The sequence below is a fragment of the Moschus berezovskii genome, chromosome 21 (genome assembly GCF_049115385.1).
Source record: "Moschus berezovskii isolate FMDL1 chromosome 21, NW_MosBer_1.0, whole genome shotgun sequence".
Taxonomy (NCBI): domain Eukaryota; kingdom Metazoa; phylum Chordata; class Mammalia; order Artiodactyla; family Moschidae; genus Moschus; species Moschus berezovskii.
In genome coordinates, this window is record NC_142480.1 from 50,703,943 (window position 1) to 50,723,722 (window position 19,780).

Here is a 19,780-nt window from a genome sequence, read left to right on the forward strand (position 1 = left end):
GCCAAAAAATGCCCCTTGCATCTCAATTTCCCCGGCGGTTTTTCTCGCACGCACGGTTCGCCCCGAGCCACCTCGGATCTCCAGCGCAGCCCTTTCGGAGCTAGTTCCTTCTTTCCCGGCTCCCTGTCTGCCCAAGGACGCAAAACCCACCGCCAAGAAGGCGCAGGGGGCGCGGGGGCACCTACCCAGCCGTGTCCCCCTCCCAGCCGATCCTAGCTCCCGGAGTCTAGATTACGGAAACAAGTGTCGCGTAGACCGAGGACCGCGCGTTCGTGGCGCGGGTCCCCGGCCCTGGGCGCCTCTCTGGGGTTCTTGTGCGCCCTCGCACTCTCGATCGCCGTCTCCGAGCCTGTGCCCCTCCCCAACCCCAGCCGGGCTCGGGAACGCTCCCCGGTCACCTCGGCCGCGTTCATTTCACTTCCTTTCGCGGTCCGGATTGCAGCAAAACCGGGCAGCGCGAGGGCCAAAAAGTGGAAAGGAGAGCGCCTTTCCGCGTCGCGCCGCCAGCTCGCCAAGTCCCTCTCCCCAATCCAGACCCTCGCAATCCCAACTGCAACTTTTTGCCTTCCGTCTGGCTTTCCCCTGGGCTGCGGCGAGCGGGCGCCGGGCCGCTAGGCGTGGAGCGGGCGGTCGCGCGGCTGCGGGTGGCGGTGCGGGCGAGCGCCGCGAGCCGGCGAGTGGGTGGGTGGGTGGGTGGGGAGGAGGGGAGAGGACGGGCGGGGAGAGCGAGGGAGAGGGGTGTGGGGAGGGGAGTGGGAGAGGGAGGGAGGGGGGAGATTCCGCTCTCTTGCCGCTCCCAGCCGGGGCGGGGGGCGGAGGGGGAGGAGGCCGCGAGGAGGGAGCGGAGAGGAGGAGGGAGGGGGGAGAGGGAGGAAGACGCTCCGATAACCCGTGCGTTTCGTAAGGCTCGGAGCACTTGTGCATTTCTGCAGGCGCGGGGCGAGCCATTCGCGGCGGCTGCTGCGGCTCCGACTGCATCTTCTCCTCCTCCCGGCGCCGGGTGTATGGATGTGTGAGTGTGTGTGAGTGTGTGTATTTTGCAGGTGTGTCCGTTTTAATTCTGCCCAGTAGGTGGGACTTGGTGACTTTCGCACCATATTTTCCTTTTGCCTTTTTTTTTTCCCCTTTTTTGCCTCCCCACCGTCTGTTGCCACCCTGCAAAGTCTCGGAGTCGGAGAGCAGTCGGCTCGCTTCCCGAGCCCCCGAACCCGGCGAGCGGGCGAGCGCCGAGCCGGCCACCATGCCAGGCAGACCGCGCCACTAGGCGCTCCCCGCGGCTCCCACCCAGCGGCGGCGGCGGCGGCCGCGATGGTTTCAGACGCTGAAGGATTTTGCATCTGATCGCACGGCGTTTCAAAGGCAGAGGCCCCCTCCCCCTCCCCCCTCCCTCGCCGTCTTTGTTTCCTCCCCCCACCAGCTCTCCCCACTCCCCCCACCCCACCCCCTCTCCTCTCCTCCTCCTCTTTTTTAGAAGCAGCGATCGGAGATGGATGTCTCTCTTTGCCCAGCCAAGTGTAGTTTCTGGCGGATTTTCTTGCTGGGAAGCGTCTGGCTGGACTATGTGGGCTCCGTGTTGGCTTGCCCTGCAAATTGTGTCTGCAGCAAGACTGAGATCAATTGCCGGCGGCCGGACGATGGGAACCTCTTCCCGCTCCTGGAAGGGCAGGATTCAGGGAACAGCAATGGGAACGCCAGCATCAACATCACGGACATCTCAAGGAATATCACTTCCATGTAAGTCAGGCGGCCGCTCCCCAGCCCGCCGCCTCTCCCCTCGCTGTGCGTCTCCCTCTAGCCCGTCGGCCCGCAGCCGGGAGCCTGCCCTCCGCCCGCCCCAGCTCGCCGCTGCCCGCTGCCCGCAGCCCGCCGGGCGCGCGTTAGGCTCGCTCTGGCTCGGGAGATGCTCCCGTGTTGCGTATTCCAGGTGACTCCGGCCTTGGCGAGGCGTGATCCGGCGATGCGAGTGTGTGTGTGTATGTGTGTGCGCGCGCGCGCGCGTGTGTGCCTCTCCCCAGAGAGGACCCCAGCGGCCGGGGCACGCGGGACCCGGCTCCCGCCCCCGCCCCCCACCCGCTGCGGCTCGTTTCGAGGGTGTGAATCGGGTTCTTGGCCCCCCACTAAACAGCAACAGTTTGGCCACGCTGAAGTGGAATAAAGTAGACGAGGGTCGATTCCCTGGCAGCGGCGCCGGGCAGCGACTGTGGCGGCGGTGGCAGCGCTTAGCCGGGAGGAAAGGTGACAGATAGGGACTGCTCTCGATCCAGCCTGAGAGGTTTAACTCTTTCCTTTTGGAAACCTCAAAACACGCCGTCAAGTAAACAAGTTGGAAGCCGGCCTCTCGCTGGGAGACTTTGGACCTGTCGAGGCAGCCATGGACGCCTACCCCTTCCTCTTCCCTCTCGCCCGCCCTCTCCCACCCCATTTTGGGCATTTCCGAGACAGCTACCCCCCCCACCCCCCACCCCCTGATTCCCACCCTCATCTGCATCTCGGCGCCTACAGATCCCGTTCCTCTTTGAGCTTTGATAACTGTTCCAGTAATTCCGAGTCAGGCTGCTGAAGGGAGCAGGGAAGGCTTGCGTGTTTGGGAGATGGGGCTTCTTCTGTGATCGTTTATTCGAAAAATCGAACTCCGACTGGCATTTGCCTGGTTCTGCCCCATCTGAGTGACACCTATGGTGGCCTGCTTTTTTTGGGGTGTGTGTGGCATTTTTCTTTGGTAGGGGTAGGGGTCAGATGCGGGGGCGGAGAGAGGGAGCCTGTCCAGATTCTCTTCCACTGACCTTAGCCTGGTGACCCCCCATCCTACCATACAGAGAAGGGTGTGGATGGCATAGAGAGGGCTCAGGAGATAGCTCTTGCCTATCTCCCCCCAGCAAGGTCCCCACTCCTTGGAGACCCCCAAAGTGGGTGGGATGCTGAGAAGGGTTGACACTGAAGTGCCGGCTGGCGTCTGAGGAAGGCATTTGGGCGGATTCGGCCATGGGAACTGTTCGAAGCATCAGACTTCTCCGTGCCTTGGCTCCCCGCGTGATGGGGCGATAAAGCCAGGAGGAATTGCAGTCCTGCTCACTCCAAGCCCACCAGCCCTCTTGGCTTAATGAAGTCTCGCTCGCATTCTTGCAGCTAACAGTTTGAGGGAAGTGTGCAGCTCAGGAGGTTGCCCCCTGAATCCTGGCCCAGGAGACAAGCTTGGCCCATATCTTGGCTGGACCGTTCACCAGCTACCCCCCCGCCCCCACCACAACCTCGCCACCTTCAACCCACCTGGCCCTGGGGTGACAAAATAAACAGCTAAGGGTGGGGTGGAGGGGAGGGCAGGGGAAATCAGGATGGACCCAGCGCAGCCTCTCCCACCTGCAGGCCACAGCATCTCAGCCTCCCTTAAGGATGCAGCGAGGAAGGTGGGAGTGAGATTGCCAGGGAAACTCTGCCTTGGAAGTACAGTGTGGGGGTATGTGTGTGGGGGTGTGTGTGTGTGGGGTGGGGTAGGGGGTTTCAGGGAGCCTGGCAGTGGGTTCAGGCACTCAGGAGCTGGACCTGGGGATTTCCAGGGGATTGGGTGGGCCAAGAGCTGGAGACATGGGGTCCCAGGTGCCCACCGTGGGTCTCTGGAAGCTGGTGAGCTCCACTCAGCCTGCTGTCTGCTCCAAGGATGTGTGTCTCTGTAGGAAGCCAGTGGGAGGCAGGGAGGGTCACAATCACGTAGGCTTTTCATGGCCACGCAGCAGCCCTCTGAAAAATGGTCCCTCTGAAAAAATGAAGATTGGGGAGACAGTTTGATAGGGAAGAGCTAGTTGATCTTTCCAGGCAGAGGGTCTGAGATGGGACTGCTGGAAAGGTCAGTGATGGGAAGGGAGGAAGTGGCTTCCTATCCCCTGTGCCATTGAAGGACCAAAAGGGCAGCTGGGAGGACAGGGAGCCAGGAGTAGATTGGGAGTCCCTCTGTGAGTGTCTCCATCCTTGTGTCAGGACTCAGACTCTTTACCTGGGAGTTGGGACTCCTTTCCTTTAAAACACCCCAGCGCCTCAGAGCCAGGCAGCTGGATTCCCATAGGAGCTGTGCCGAGCGGCAGGTGGGGGAAGGTCAGAGGTCGCGGGTGGGATGACCCTTCCTCACCCCATCTCCCCAGTGCCCTGTTATATCCGTGGCTGGTTTTGACTGGACTGGGGAAGGGTCCAGCCTCTTGGCCTGGAGGCAGAGGACTGTGGAGAGAAGGAAGGGAGGTCTGCTCGCCCTGGGAAGCAGATGTCACCCTCCATATCTCACCCCATGATGAGGGCTCAGGCTGCCAAATGGCTCCTGGGGGTGCACAGCCCCAGGCAGTGAGCCAGGCTTAGACCTCTGCAGGGCTGAGGTCCCACCCCAAAGCCCAGGCCCCCCACTCTGCAGGGCTGCGCACGGAGGCTTGAGGGCAGAGAGGAGTCCTCCAGGCAGAAGAGGGGCCTTCCTTTACTGAGACCCGGGAGGGGGGCTTCACTCCAAACCTGGGCTTTGCTGGAAAGGAATGTGTTCCTCAGACATCTGATGGTATCAGAGATATGGTGTCAAGGGGTCCCCTAGCCCTCCATCAGCTGGAAGCCCTAAATGCTGCTGTATGTCTGGGGGTGCAGCTTGGACAGGCTCTGGGGGCTGAGGAAGAGGCTGGGGCCCATGCTGGAGTTCCAGCAGCCGTAGCTAAGGGAATCAGGGGTGACTGCCACCCAGCCACCCGCCTGTTCCTCAGGCTCTGGGGTCCTGAGGTTTCTCCTTCAGGTGTTGAACTGATGACACCTGGGTGTTCAGAGGGACTAGAGGTTTCCTGTGGTCCTTCCTCTCTGGCTGGCGTGTGGGTTGGTTCCCGCCTCCCCTGTGGGAGGCTGACTGAGGGTGCCTCTGATGGGGAGTTGGCAGCCCCACCAGCATCAGGAGGAGATCAGATGCAAGGCCTCAAGGCAGACGCGTGAGTCTCACCTCCGTCCCTCCCCAGGCGCCCTCCCTTGTGGCCTCTTTCTGTTCAGGAGGTCAGTCCCTCTGTGGTTGAAGCTCCTGACACACAGTAACCTTACCTAGAAGGGTCCACGCGCGGCCGCGCCCAACCCGGCTCTGATGTCACAAAGGCAGAAGGGTGGTGGTGGGGAGGGGGGCCTTTTGGGCGCCTGGAGACCAGGCCTGCCTGGGGCTGGGTTGGAACTGTGCATCCTCGGGCTGTTAGAAAGACCAGGGGGAGAAGACGGCATCTCTGGGCTGGGTGTTCTTTAGCTTGAGAAGAACACGGGCTCTTGGCTGCGGCCTTGAGCCACCAGCGGGGCCCCTGGTGTTTCCAGGGCTCTGGTCCCTTTATTTCCCCTATCTTCCCGGAAGGCCCTCCTCTGTCTGGGTGAAGGATCATTTGGGGCTTTGCTTGCTGTTGCACTGACTCCTTGATTCTCAGTCTTTCTGAGGGTTATGAGCAGAGCCAGCCTTAACAATTACCAGTGAGAGCCAGACTGCAGGCAGCAGTGGGAGCCAGGCCCCAAGAGCATCGTGGGGCTCAGTCAGGAGCCCTCAAACTGGGGCTCGGCCTGAGGGAGGTAGGCAGAGATGTGAAGGGCTTTGGGGGTGAGATGTAGAAGGGGGAGTGGTTTAGCCCTGGAGAGAAGCTGGGGACCCTGGACTGCAGAGGCCCTGAGCTTTTGTGTGGACACCAGGCTGTGGGAGGCGGGTTCCAGGCCTTCCCTGGAGGACCCTTCCTGAAGCCAGAACGCTGAGCCTAGTTCAGTCTTCCGAGGCGCACCCTGGGGCCCAGAACATCTGTCCTGCAGCTCCAGGGAACCTAGCACGTGACCAGTTTGGGTAAAACCAGCCCGGCCTTGCCCTAGCTTTAAGAGAGCTTGTCCTGGTCTGCCGAGGGCTGAGCCTGGAACTCGGTTGTCTGCTCAGCATCCTGCATGTGGCGGTCCACCCTCCTGCGTAGCGGAAGTAGAGCGCTGAGGCTGTGCGGGGGCAGGGCCTGATGCCACCTCCACCCTTGCCCCACTGGTCTCTGCCTGCTGTCCCCTCCTCTCTGACTGTTGGGGGTTGACTCGGTCCCCTCCCCAGCTGGCCCTTTGCCGAGAGTGTGGGTAACCTGTGACCCTCCCTTGGGGTGGCCTTTGACCCCAGGTTCATGGCATCTCTGCTGCTGCCTGGGGTCCCCCTTCTCAAGGGCTGCATCCAGTGACTTATCCTGGGACCACAGACGCCATCTCCAGCCTCCCTTTGGGGCATCCAGTTGGCCAGAGGAAGGGTAGGGTTAGAGAAAGGGATGGGACATGTGAGTCAACCCCCCTAGATTATCCCTTACCCTCTGTGGGCCACGATAGAAGACTGTAGCCTTTATGAGCCTGGAAATTCAACTATGAATTGAGACCATAGGGTAGTGTCCTTCCCGGCTTGGACATATGCCATCCCAGGGCCCAAGGACCCGCCCAAGGAGGCTCTGCTAGACCACTTCTAAGGGGCACCACCCCTGGGCTTGGTGCTGACCCCCATGATGCCACCCTGAGGAGGGCAGCAGGTGCCCCCTTGCTGGCCATTGGCTACTGGCCGCTGTCTCCCCCTTCCTTCCCCGTCCACCTCTGGAGGACTCTGGGCTCCCCAGTGTGGGGTCAACTGCTGAGACCAAGTGTCACGCTTAGCAAGAATGCACCAAAGCCTGTGGACTCTCACTGGAGGCCTCTCATGAGCCCTGCTTCTGTACCATGAGCTCAAGGCAGGCAGATAGCCCCTGCCAAGCTTCAGCTCCTTGCCCAAGCAGGGGCCTCTGCTGGGTGTGAGAAGAAAACGTTAGACCTTCTATTTCAAGTTATTCTCGTTGAGAAAAGGGAATATTTAATATTTAATGTATGGATGGAAGATGTATAAGCATATAATTTAGTAAATAGGCATGTTTGGAGGTTACATGATGAAATTTTTATTGCTTAAGCATGCATAATCAGAAAAGCTCAGGGCCTGCTGTTGTTGGGATTGGAAGGGCCTGGGCCAGCATTAGGAGAGGTGGTCCTGAAGCCCTGGCTCCCCTTCTTGGCTCTGTCCCAAGGGAGGGTTGATGAATTGGCAGGGGGAGCAGCGGTGTAGGAGGACGGGGCAGGCTGGCTGGCAGGATTCCTAGGGCCCCCTAGACCCGAGGCCAGGCCAGCGCTCAAAAGACAGTCTCCAGTAGCCCTCCGGGTCCTGCCCTTTGTCCCTTGTAGCAAATCCTTCACCTCCATGAATCCACCCCATTCATTTCTGTCTTGCTTTCCAGATTACAGTTGTTGCATTTATTTTTGCCACAGATCCTTGAAGAAGCGGGGATTATTAGCCCCATTGTCTCGATTTACCAAACAAAATGAAGGGGAGAACTTGAGTGTCTCACAGAAGGAAAGATCTGGAAGAGTCTTGAGCCCCCCACCCCCCCACCCCCAACCATGCTCCCTCCATGGCCTCTCTGGCTCCTGAGTCAGGCAGATCGTTTTTATTCAGAAAGTTCCTTTTCTGCCTAGGGGCAGCATTAAGGCAGCGGCCCATCTGAGAGGGCCTTGTGGAGGGCGGCTGAGTGTCCTGGCAGCTGGGTCTAAGTGTGGCCTGAGTGGAGGCTGGACTTGGGCCCCCAGCTCTATCAGTGACCCACTAAGCCCTCAGCTCAGGTCATCTGTCATCCCTTGAGCCTTGCTGGCCTTCACTTTGAGAAACACAAATGGTCCAGGGCCCGGCATGCCGGCAGCCCCTGTTTGATGGATTGGCTCATCAGACCATCAAGGGTGAAGACTCCAGAAGCCCAGCGCCCAGTGGAACCCCCGCAAGGATCCTCACATTTCTGCCTACCCCCTGAGGGCAGGGCTCCCTGGAATTCAGAGCTGGAAGGGACCTCTTGGGTCAGCTTCTCCTTTACGTTCCCTGCGAGGGTCCCAGGAGAGGCACAGAGAGGGGCAGGGAGTTGTGGGCCCTCGGGCTGCTGGAGGACGTGCCTGCCCAGGTGCCAGCCCATCTTCTCCCACTTGGCTCTGGCACCCTCTCTGGGCACTCTGTCAAAGCCAAGAGCTTCGCCCACGACTGTGTCTCCCTCTGGGGCAATGATTCCAAATCCAAGGTCCCCAGAGGCAGCAACTATGTGAGGCTGGCAGCCCCAGGCTCTTTGCAGCCTGCAGCCCACGCCAATTAGAACTGCCTTCCGAGAGGCCTCTGCTGAGCTCTATTTACATAGAGGGCTCCAGGATCTGTGGGCACAGTCGGCTTGGAGCCTGTCCTTTCTGACTTCCCCTTTACCCCCGTCCCTGCATCTGACTTGTCCCATTGAAAGTGTGCCCCATTTGGGTGGTGGAAGATTCAGGATTCTCTCCCCAGACAGAATCATCCAGTAGGGAGTAGAAGCTGGCAGCTGGTTTCCCCATCAGCTCCCCGAGACCTGGCCTTTTCCTAGCTCTGGACAAACCGCTTCCCTTCTCTGGTCCTCAGTTGCCTTCTCTCTGAGGTGAGGATAATAATTACAATTACCTTTATAGCAGCACTCTGAGAGTCAGCGGCCTGTGTCATGCCGGGTAAAGAGAAAGCTGTCAATACTAGTGGTGACTCATGACAGCACCTACTATGTTCCAAACACTGTTCCAAGCACTTCAGAGGCAATATATACCCCATCATGGCCTCACACCAACTCTCTGAGATAAGCACTATTATGAATCCCATTTTACAGATGGGAAAAATGAGTCCAGAGTTGGCATGTGACCTGCTTCCTTTCACACAGCCAATCAGTGGCAAAGGAGTCTGACATTCAGGGTTGCCTATTCTCTTTTGCAGTACTCTTTATGCATGTGAATATATACAGCCTTCCTCATGCATTCATGAATCTATGACCATCCAGATAAATTAATCAAAATAAAAGGTTTTTGAAAAATGATTTTATGAAGGTTTAGGAGGATCACTTATAATGATCCAGTTTCCTAACTGAGAATTCCCCTGGCTGGGCTTGGAGAGGAAGGCAAATGACAGAGTGGTGGGTCTGGTGTTGGCCAGTCGCCGTGGCCAGCGCTGACACAGACAGGATGTAATGATAGGGGACACTTGGGGGTCCTCCTGACCTGTTCCCGACAGCAGCCTCCCCAAGGCCGTGTCTGAGCCAAGCCCTCTCTCCAGACCTGGTGTCCCGGTTTCAGAGGTCAGGTCACTTCTCCCCAGGAGACCAGGTGCCAGCTGAGACTGGCGGAGATTCAGGAAGCTGGCCGCTGCGTCCCTGCCAGCTCCACTCTGGGCTGAGCCACAGTCAGCAGGACTGTGTCCCCGATTGCCCATGGCCAGAGACAGCCTGGATGGAAGAGCGGAGGCCGGGGCGCTTCTCCCAGTTCAAGTTTGGAGTTCGAAGGCTGCCACTGGATGCAGAGCACAAGGGGATGTCTGGTGTCTCCATCTCGAGCTAGAAGCTGATGTTTAGAGCATCTTCCTGGAGGGTGAATTCTAGATCTTCCTGATTCTTGCCTCCTCCTCAAATGAGCAGCCTTTGCCTCCCTCTACCCTTATTCTTCCTCGAGAAGGAAATGGCCAACCCACTGCAGTATTCTTGCCTGGGGAATCCCATGGACAGAGGAGGCTTGGCGGGCTACAGTCCCTGGGGTAGCGAAGACTCGGACAGGGCTGAGCGACTCACACACACACACACACACCCACACACACACACAGGGCTGAGCGACTCACACACACACAGGGTTGAGCGACTCACACACACACACACACACCCACACACACACACAGGGCTGAGCGACTCACACACACACAGGGTTGAGCGACTCACACACACACACACACACAGGGCTGAGCGACTCACACACACACACACAGGGCTGAGTGACTCACACACCCACACACACCCACAGGGCTGAGCGACTCACACACACACACACACACCCACACACACACACAGGGCTGAGCGACTCACACACACACAGGGTTGAGCGACTCACACACACACACACACACCCACACACACACACAGGGCTGAGCGACTCACACACACACAGGGTTGAGCGACTCACACACACACACACACACAGGGCTGAGCGACTCACACACACACACACAGGGCTGAGTGACTCACACACCCACACACACCCACAGGGCTGAGCGACTCACACACACACACATACACACACACAGGGCTGAGCGACTCAGACACACACACAGGGCTGAGCGACACACACACACACACACACACACACACACAGGGCTGAGCGACTCACACACACACACACAGGGCTGAGCGACTCACACACACACACACACACACAGACACACACACACCCTTTTGTCCTGTGTCTCAGCCCCCCTTGCTCAGGGATGCTCTGTCTCTCTATAGGGATGAACAAGGGGGTGGCTCCAGCTGTCCCCAGGGAGAGAGCTGGGGTCCCAGCAAACTGCCGAGACTGCAGGGCAGGAATCTGTGGAAACACCCATTTTGCTGCTCCTTGGCTTGAAGAGTTCACCCCATCTGGGAGCCCCTCAGTTTCTCCTTCTGGGAGCTGGGTCACCTCTAGAGATTGGAGCCTGTCTCCCTATCGGGGTCACTAGCAGGTCAGCACGATCGCATACACGCCCCATGGGCTCCCAAGCGCTAGGGCGCCATGTGGGTTGTTTCCATTTCTAGATTTACGGGAGTGTTTTTGAATTATGAAAAAAGATCAAGACTTTGAACCATAAATCATCTGACCTGGAAAGGGGCTCAGGAACAATTGGGACCAAACCCTGTTTTACAGAGCGGGAACCTGAGGCTCCAGAGGAATAAATAGACTGGACTCAGTCACCCAGCGAGTTCGTAGCACAGCGAGACCAGAACGCGCAAGGCCGCCTCCCCAGCTGGCAAAGCCCTCGTCCTCCCGCCCTCTGCCGGCATCTGCTCCGGGGCTGAGGGATCCAGACTCTTCCAGAGGCAGGGAAAGGAGTCTTTAGCCTCCTGAACTGAACTGAGAGAGAGAGGGGATGAAGGGAGCAGTCTTAGACTCGCAGTCCTAATCTGGGCTGCCTCCCACGGTAAAACGGGCTGCGTGCGCGCATCGGGGGCGTCTTTGCGCACGCACAACTGCATCTCTTCCGTGTTCTCTGCACAGCACGACTGAGGTCCCCGTAAACAAGCCTTAACGCCTTTGGCTTCCTGCCTGCCGAGATCGTCTGCGTCTAGGCTCCCGGTGGCCACCAGAGGGCAGTGCTGCGCACGAGACGGTCCACCGCTGCCTTTGTCGGGAGCTGGGGTTGCGGCGCTCTAGTCCGGCGAGATGCTCGCTGGCTGGCCTGGCTTGCAGAGCCTTTCTTCAGCAGGGAGGTCGGTCTCTCCCCTAGGCGGGGCCTCCCTCAGCAGAGCTGGTCCTGCCTGCATCATATCTGCAGCCCGGGCATGTGAGTCTCCTGGACTGGAGCTTCCGCCGGGAGGCGGCTGGGAGAGTGCCCTGGGTGAAGGTTGTCGGCTGGAGCGCCCTCCTTCCCTCCAAGTCTGTCTTAGCGGCAGCAGGAGGGGTCAGTACATCTGCTCAGGGGTAATGGAGATGAATGAACGGGACATGGTTCCTGCCCAGGAAGATCAGTCTTGATGGAGACACAGAGAGGCTGACAGACGGCTACGCTGTGGGGTTAGTGTCATGGGACAAGGGAGCCTTATGACCTCCAAGGCATCTCTCCCCTTTCTCTCCCTGCACCCCACCCCCACCCTGTCCCACTCCTAAGCGTTGGAATTACTTACACACCGAGTGACTGCTCAGGAAGTACAAGGCCCTGATATTTACCAGACGTGAAGGCTTGCTGCTGTCTCTCAACCTCTCTGGACCATCCCTGTTCTCAGAGACACCCATCTACATTGATGGGTATCAACGTGCTTTGCAAACCAGGGTCCTGGGCCCTCCCTGGACTGGCTTGTCGTGGTTCAGTTGCTAAGTTGTGTCCAACTCTTTGCGACTCCATGAACTATAGCGCATCAGGCTTCTCTGTCCATGGGATTTCCCAGGCACGGATATTGGAGTGGGTTGCCGTTTCCTTCTCCAAGGATCTTCCCAGATCGGGGATCGAACCCATGTCTCTTGCACTGGCAGGCAATTCTGTGCTGCTGAGCCACCGGGGCCTGTTTCTGTTCTGTGCATGCTCGGGGCTCTTTTCTGGATGTTCCAGGCGGTCTTGTTTATGAGCAGGTGCTGTCTTGTTCTGTGCTCCAGTTGGTTCCTGAAGGAGCCTTGTCCCACAGTTACCAGTTTTGGAGACAAAGGATCTCCCACTTTTGTGGTGGGGCCTGGACCCGTGGGCTGGGGTCTGCAGCTCTGCCCTGAGGGCCATCTCCTGGCTGCTGGACCCCAGACTGCAGGTGGGACCCTCTCTGTTGTGGTCAGTCTTTCCCCATCCACTTATTTCTGATAATTTTTACTTGAGGCTGATCCTCTGAAGAGCAGGGATGAAGATAACATTTATGGCTGTCGTACTGGGTGGGAGAGTATTTGTCTGTACAACCTTGCTTTTGAGCAGCACCTGCTAAATGAAGCTTGCGTTCGCAACCCTGCCCCTCCCCAATGTGTGACCCTGGTCTGGCTACTTTTTTGATCACAGTTTCCTCACCGGAAATAATACTGAGAAGACTTTGGTGAGAACGTGCACACGCGTTTGTGTGTGTGTGTGAACTCTTAATGCTGGTCCCTCTCATTTTCTTCTCCTTACCATTCTCCAGAACATCACCCCACAGGCATGGATACTTTTAATGACCCTCATCTGCTCTTCCTGAGTCCAGTAACCCCCGCCTCCCAGCCCATCCCACACACTGTACCAGATTCATCTTTTATTTATTTTTTTCTAAAAGTTTTTTAAATTGGAGGATAATTGTGGTGGTCCCTGCCATCCATCAACATGAATCAGCTATTATACATGTATATATATTATATATATATATATCTCCCCTCCCTCTTGCACTTTCCTTCCCCTGCTCCACCCCTCCAGGTCGTCACAGAGCAGGCTGGGCTCCCTGTACTGTACAGCAACTTCCCACTAGTCATCTATTTTATGCACGATAGTGTATATATGTCAATTCTACTTTCTCAGTTTGCCCTACCCTGAATTAATCTTTTAAACCTAGGTCTTCCATTAGAACAATTTTTGGGCCCTGAGATTTTCAATGGCTCTTTTGCTGGAAAGGCAACTCAGTGCCATAGGAAGAGTAGGGGCTTCTTTGGCCAGATTGCCCTCAGTTTAAATCCTGGTGCTGCGGCGGCTGCTGCTGTGTGAGCTTAGTCAGGTTACCTAACCTCTCTAAGCCTCCATCTTTTCATCTGAAAATTTAGGCTTCCTAGATCCACCTTCCTAGAGCAGCTGATTAAATGATGTTGCAATAGGTGCCTGGGATCTGGTGGGTACACAGAGGCCAAACTGGCGAATATACAAGTCAAGTCTCTCAGAGGTGAAGGGCAGGGGTATTTCTAGGTCCATGAAAAGTGGGAATAGAGAGAAGCTGGGACCTGGGCTGGAGGATAGGGAGGCAGCAGAATGGTCAAGGTGGAGTGTACTTGGGAAAGTGACAGGGTGGCCAAGGCACGTGTCGGCTCAAGAGCAGGGAGACCGTTATGGTGGCTACTGATGACAGCAGTTGGGAAACCAAGTGGCAGTGCCTGCCTGCCCCGCTCCTCAGCCTTGAAGTTTAGGTGCCAGGAACCTCCATTGCAGCTGTTGTTCCGTGCGGTTTTGCTGCTCTTCTTGCCAGTGTAGCTTCTGGCTCTCTGGATGATTCTCTTCCAGTTATTGTAATTGACGAGGCTTGTCAGCTACAGATGGGGCTCCAGGACCAGTCCTGGGAGAAAGAATGTATAGTTCGATGGGAAAGGGGTGACTATGAATCCCTCCCATTAAGAGCCTTACATACACATTCATTCCAGTTCCATGATCAGCCACAAGAGGGCACTAGACCACGATTTCTGCAGGGAGGGAGGCGCTATTCATCCCGCCCTAATATGCTTACCAGGTGGCTCAAGGGTAAAGAATTGGCCTTGGATGGCAAAACCGACTCAATGGACATGAGTTTGAGCAAACTCCCGGAGATGGTGAAAGACGAGGAAGCCTGTTGTGCTGCAGTCTATGGGGTTGCAAAGAGGTGGACAAGACTGAGTGATTGAACAATAGCAACAACAATGCAGGAGACAGGGAAGACATGGGTTCGATCTCAGGGTCAGAAGGGCCCCTGGAGAAGGAAGTGGCAACCCACTCCAGTATTCTTGCCTGGGAAATCCCACAGACAGAGGAGCCTGGCGGGCTACAGTCTGGAGTTGCAAAGAAGCAGACCCGGCTGAGCGACGGAACAACAACAAATATGATTGTGCCTTTGAACAAACCTGCATATGGTTTACTCCCAGCCCCTCTGCGGAGCATGGCAAGCCAACTTGATTTAACCTGAACCCCCAACACCGAGTCTGGTATCTCAAGGGAGGCCAAAGTGTGTAGTGAATGGTCATGACGTTTGGTGTCAAACTCGGGTTCCAATCCTTGTCCTCCTTTTTGCTTTTTTTTTTTAAATTTTGAATAAGTTAATTTCTAAGGGTCTCATTTTCTTCACTTGCAAAGTCAGGTGTTGCTGGGAGGTGTACCTGTGAGAATTAAATTACATGATGTGTGCCAACTGTCTGGAACATGTTGGATACTCCATGATGGACCATCTCTTTGTTTCTGGAAGAGGGGTGAAATTAGGGCACAGTGCAGGAGATGTTTATGGGATCCTGTTTGCCTAGGGGGGAGCAATAGGGGGTTGGGTGGGTCATTTTACTCCCCAAGGAGCCCTCTATGGTTCCAGTTTATTAGGGGCAGCAGTGACACCCAGTGGCCAGAATGGAGAACAGCAGTGTCTTCTGACCTGGCGGGGTGGTGGCGGTAGGCATCATTGGGCAGACGGACTCTGTATCAGGCATCAGAGGACCCATCAGTTGAATTTCTCTCCCCTTTCGACGCCAGCAGCTAGAGTTGGTCCTCTGAGGACACGAGTGTGATGATGGCCATAGGCCATGTTTGCTGCTGGGTCGATGGCATGAGGCTACACGTGCGGACCACACCTGTGTACCTGCCTGACTTCATTGTAGCCAGCCAATTCCGGCATCCAACAGCCAGACCCTTCCTGGTGTTTTCCTTGGGTGTTGACTCTTCTTGAGATGCTTTCATGCCCAGTCTATCTGATGGCGCTCCGCGATGAGATGCAGGATCTCTGAGGCTCAGTGTGTTTATCTGGAAAGCAGGGTGGAGGCGGATGGTTGGTCTGGTTGATGGGGAGGGCTGTGCTAGCTTGGATTTGAGTGTCAGACATTATTTCATATCCTTTCCTCAGTGTGTATGTGTTTGTGTGTGTGTGTGTGTGCACGGGCATGTGTGTGTCTAGGGGTGTGGGATGACGTGGGAAGGATTTACTTTAGGCTTTCCTGGTGCAGAAATTCCAGCCCAGAGAAGGAAGGGGCTTCCCCCCACGGAGGCGTGGCTCTGAGGCTGGAATTGGGGTGCCGCTGGCTCCTCATCTTTTGTAGCTTCTTTATTATCCACCTGAGATCCAGGAGGGAGCCTTGGCAGACGCGCCAGGCTCAGGAAGTTATTTAATATCAGCTTTGCTCCAGATTGTGTTTCTGACTCCTTGCCACCTCCTAAGTGGCAGTCATTCTAACAAATGTGGCGACAAGACACCAAGTGGGAAATAACATGAGGGATGGGGGGGCAGGGGGCATGGGGGAGGGGCGGAGTCCTGGTCCCTCAGCAGAAACCTTGTCTTGGAGGCCCTGGGAATGAGCGAGGGCTCCTGGAAGCCCCTGACAGTGAAGGGGAGGGCGTGGAAAGAGGTGCCTGGCTTCTGGAGCGTGTGGCCTGTGGCTGAAGTGTTCCCTGTTGCCTAGGAGGCTCCTGTGTCCTCCGGGGGTGTCTGGCTCCTGTCCCTGGGTGGGAGTGGAAGGGGAAGGCCTTTTCTCAAAGGACTGACTTCCAAGTGCATAACAAACAGACCGTCAACAGGGGCCTGGCGCTGGTGTGTGTTCCCCTCACTGTGGAGACTGAGCTGTGTCTGGCCCCAGGCTATGGGGGCCCAGGTATCTAGCTGCCCGCCTCACCTACCCAGGCCCGGCCAGCCTCTGGCCTCTTGGGGAAGCATGGGTGGAGGCACTGGCTGGGCTGGCAGGCCCAGGAGAGAAAGGGCCAACCCTTTTTGTCCCAGCCCCGGGCTCCAGCTGTGTGCCAGGCACGGTGCTCAGCCTTGGGACAGGACCCTCAAACATAGAAGGCCATGGCCCCTCTCGGAGTTCAGAGTCAAGTCAGGGTGGCCCGCATTAATCAGGGATCTATAGCTCGGAGTGCTGTCTCTAGAGAAGCAGGGAAGTATTTTAGAAAACGTATTTATTGGAAAATTTGAAAGAAAAGCATAGAGATGTGAAAATAGAGCTTTCCCAGGAGGAGAGGGGACAGCTTTTTTTCTAAATGGAGATTTAAAAATTCTAGAGGTACCTGCTTTCAAGTTCATCTGATTGGACACAGTGGAGCTGGCGGTCAGGGTGGCCGTGACCTTGAATCATTGTCCTGCTCTCTGTCCACAGAGGCCCGGTGGAATCATAGGGGAAGCAGCGAACAGGAGAGGAGAATTGTGTTTCTTCTCCTGTCACGACAGAGATTGTGTTTCTTCTCTCTGTCACGACAGAGATTTGGAGGCCAGTGGTTTGGGGGCCGGTGGTTCATGGGGAAGGTGACCCCGGGGCACCCTGGGGGAGGGAGTGAGCTGGAGAGGGAGAAAGCCAAGAACATCGGGTTCCGGGAGGTGTCGCTGAGCCTCTCCCCAGGCACTTGCTCATTTCCTGATTTCTGCATTTATTCAGCATGTTTATTTGAGAGCCGCTGCTGGGCCGGCCCCTTTTGTGAGAGCTAGGAAAACGGCAGGCAGCGCTCGCCGGGCAGCTGGGTCTGTGTTCTCCCTGTAGTTACAGGATGTGTAAGGTCAAGCCCCCTTTCCTTTCCACCGGGAGTCGACCTTCAGGCTGTGGGGACGGTGGGCTGGGGTGCCGAGTGTGCGGCCAGATCCCCTTGGGCCCCCAGGCCGAGTTCCCGGGAGAAGGTTCTGTCAGAGGGTGACGGGGTTGGGGTGAGTCGGGTGATGGGGTGAGCGCCTGGGAGGGCAAGTGAAGACTGGCTTCATGTCTTGGTCCGGGACTGAGCCCGGCTTCCCGCTCGCAGCACCCAGTTGACCCTCTGCCCAGCCCATCGGGGGCCTGCCCTTCTTCTTCTCGGCTCAGAGCCACGCCCGGGGCCTGGAGAAGCTGCAGTGGAGGAGGAGTGACTTACCCCTCCTGCAGGCGTCGCGGTCCAGGGTCACGTCCTGTCTCCATGGAAACAGCCGCTCCACTCTTTCCCGCTCCTGGCTGTGACTCCCCTGTTCCCTGGACTCTGAGGAGGAGTCCTGACCTTGGAACTCCACCCTGTTATCTTCCCAGGTGCCTGCCCTCACCTGCCCAGGTGGGTCAGTGGGCAGAGAGGGTGTTCAGCCAGCATCTTAGTCCTGCAGAGTCTCTCAGGGTCTGGCGCCCACGTGCCCTGGCTGGCGTCAGGCTCCTGGACCTTTCCTCCCTGTGGGTGCAGAGAGCTGTAGCCGGCACCTCACAGGGACTTCAGAGAGACTTGTCGATGGGACGGGCTCATCCCTGCCAGAATCTCTCGCAGACCCACCGCAGATCCCAGCTTCTGGATGGTGCGTACCCCTGCCCGGAGCGCAGGGCACCTTGTCCTTGCGGCTCCCACACCTCTGTGGGCCCCGGCTTTGCCTTCAGCGGAGCAGCTGCTGGAGGAATCTTCTAGGAAAACTTGACAGATGACGGGGAAGGCAGGCACTGTGTGGTGACCAGGTCCCAGGTGCTGTTCTCAGGACAGTCTGTTTTTTTTTTTTATTTTTTAATTGAAATATAATTGATTTACAGTGTCGTTTGATTTCTGCTGTAGAGCAGATATGGGACAGTCTGATTTTAATCCTGTTTCACTCTTAGCACAATCCAATGAGGTAGGTTATCATTAGCATCTTTGTCTAATGGGTGGGGAAACTGAGGCACAGAGAGGCTATCGCACTTGTCCTGGGTCACGAGATCAGGAAGCGGCTGAGCTGAGGTTTGAATCAGCAGGTTTGCTCTGAAGCCCCAGCTCACACCCTCCCCCCAACCCTGTGTCACAGACCCTCTCAGTTCCTGCCCACCCGTCCCCACCAGTCCTGTGGCTTTAGTCCTAGACCCAGACCCCTGTCCCCACAGCTCCCATCACCCCTGGCCAGTAGGGCACAGCGAGTTCTGCGGTGTTCTGTTTCTGACACTGGTGCCGGGAAGGAGGGTGGGGCAGGAGGGGCCTGGGACCCAGTGGAGCTCGGCGTCCCTGAATTTCGTGGGAGCAAGTGTCTTGGCCACATCCTGAGGACATCCTCTGAGTGGGGGCACTGAGGCAGGGCGGAGTGGCCTGTGTGGTCTGTCCCGTCATGGCCACGGACTCAGTGGGTGAGTCTGGGCAAGGCACTGGCTGTCTCTGAGCCCCCGTTTTCTTATGTTTCCCTTGGGGGCTTCACCGGGTGACTTCTGGTTCCTCGTCCCGCTTTGACCTCTCATACTTCCAATGTGGGGGTTGTGGACGGGGTGGAAGGTTAGGGAGCGCCGAGGCTGCAGAAAGCTGTCTCGGGGGTGGACCCTGGGGGTCCTCACGCTTCTGTGTGCGTCCTCTGGCTACAGCCCCGGCTGCCGGACCCCAGCCCAGAGTGTCTGATTCTGCTGTGAGTCTTTGCGCTGGGGCCGGAGGAGGCCATTCCTCATCAGCGCCCAGGTGAGGCAGACGCTGCTGGCCCAGGGACCACACTTCCAGAACGACTGTCACACTGGCAGCTTTCAAACTGTGCTCTCCGAAGTGAGGTCAGAGCTGGTGTGGTATCCGTGTAAGGCTCTATGACGTTTGCATGTATGCCTGCGTGCTCAGTCGTGTCCGACTCTTTGCGGCCCCACGGACTGTAGCCTCCTGGTGTCCTCTGTCCATGGGATTTCCCAGACAGGAATCCTAGAGTGGGGTGCCGTTTCCTTCTCTGGGGACCTTCCCAACCCAGGGATCAAACTTGCGTCTCCTGCATTGGCAGGCAGGTTCTTTACCACTGTGCCACATGGGAAGCCCTTTGTGAAGTTTGCCAGGCTACAAAGTGTTTGCATATCTCATTGCTGAAGAACACTCCCCACCCCTAAGCACGTTCTGGGGTCCCCCCCCGGGTGCTGGGTTCTCTTTCCATTTCCCTTTCGTCTCTTCTCTCTGCACTCCCCCGACATGATGCTTGGCTCCATCCTGACCTTGGCCCCCACTCACCTTTTCCCAGCGGGGCTGGGCTCGACTGAACATGCTCTGACCTATGTCATCTGATATGCAATTGAGAAATGAAAGAACGGCTGTGTTTTGGAATGCCTCCCAGGCTCAAAGTTGACTTTAAAAAACTATTTGGGTGGCAGGGAAGTAATTCAGTAACTGCAGCTCTGGAACCTCAGTCGGGCCCTAATTGCTCCTGGGGTGAGGTTGAGCCTTCGGCGTTCGTGTTCAGGATCTCGTGGCTTCAGAATCTCTCTGTCTTACCTCCCATTCTTCCCCCATGAGAATCCTTTGCCCGAGCCAAACTCATCAGCTGGGCAATCCTGAAACATCCCCAACCGTGTCCCACTCTTAGTCTCCTGCTCAGGCCACTGCCCTTGCCTGGGAGCCCTCTGGTCTTCATTCTGTCCACCCGAGCTCTGCCTGTCACTGGTCCCATTGTTGAGATGGTCTTCGTTGTCCAGACTTGTG

General features: G+C 57.0%; 1 protein-coding gene across 6 annotated transcripts in view; it reads left to right on the plus strand.

The window, feature by feature from the left end:
* The first annotated feature begins 823 nt into the window (after window positions 1-823).
* The window catches only part of NTRK3 (neurotrophic receptor tyrosine kinase 3), a 436,755-nt gene continuing 417,798 nt past the window's right edge, over window positions 824-19,780 (plus strand). For 2 of the 6 annotated variants that reach the window (XM_088829672.1, XM_055417762.2), the window contains exon 1: window positions 824-1,734. In XM_088829672.1, the coding sequence (XP_088685798.1) occupies window positions 1,487-1,734 (248 nt within the window). In that variant the 5' untranslated portion in view covers window positions 824-1,486. Of the gene's footprint in view, window positions 1,735-17,169; window positions 17,682-19,780 lie in introns of those variants that run through there. The other 4 variants (XM_088829668.1, XM_088829669.1, XM_088829671.1 and 1 more) reach the window with 4 other exon arrangements.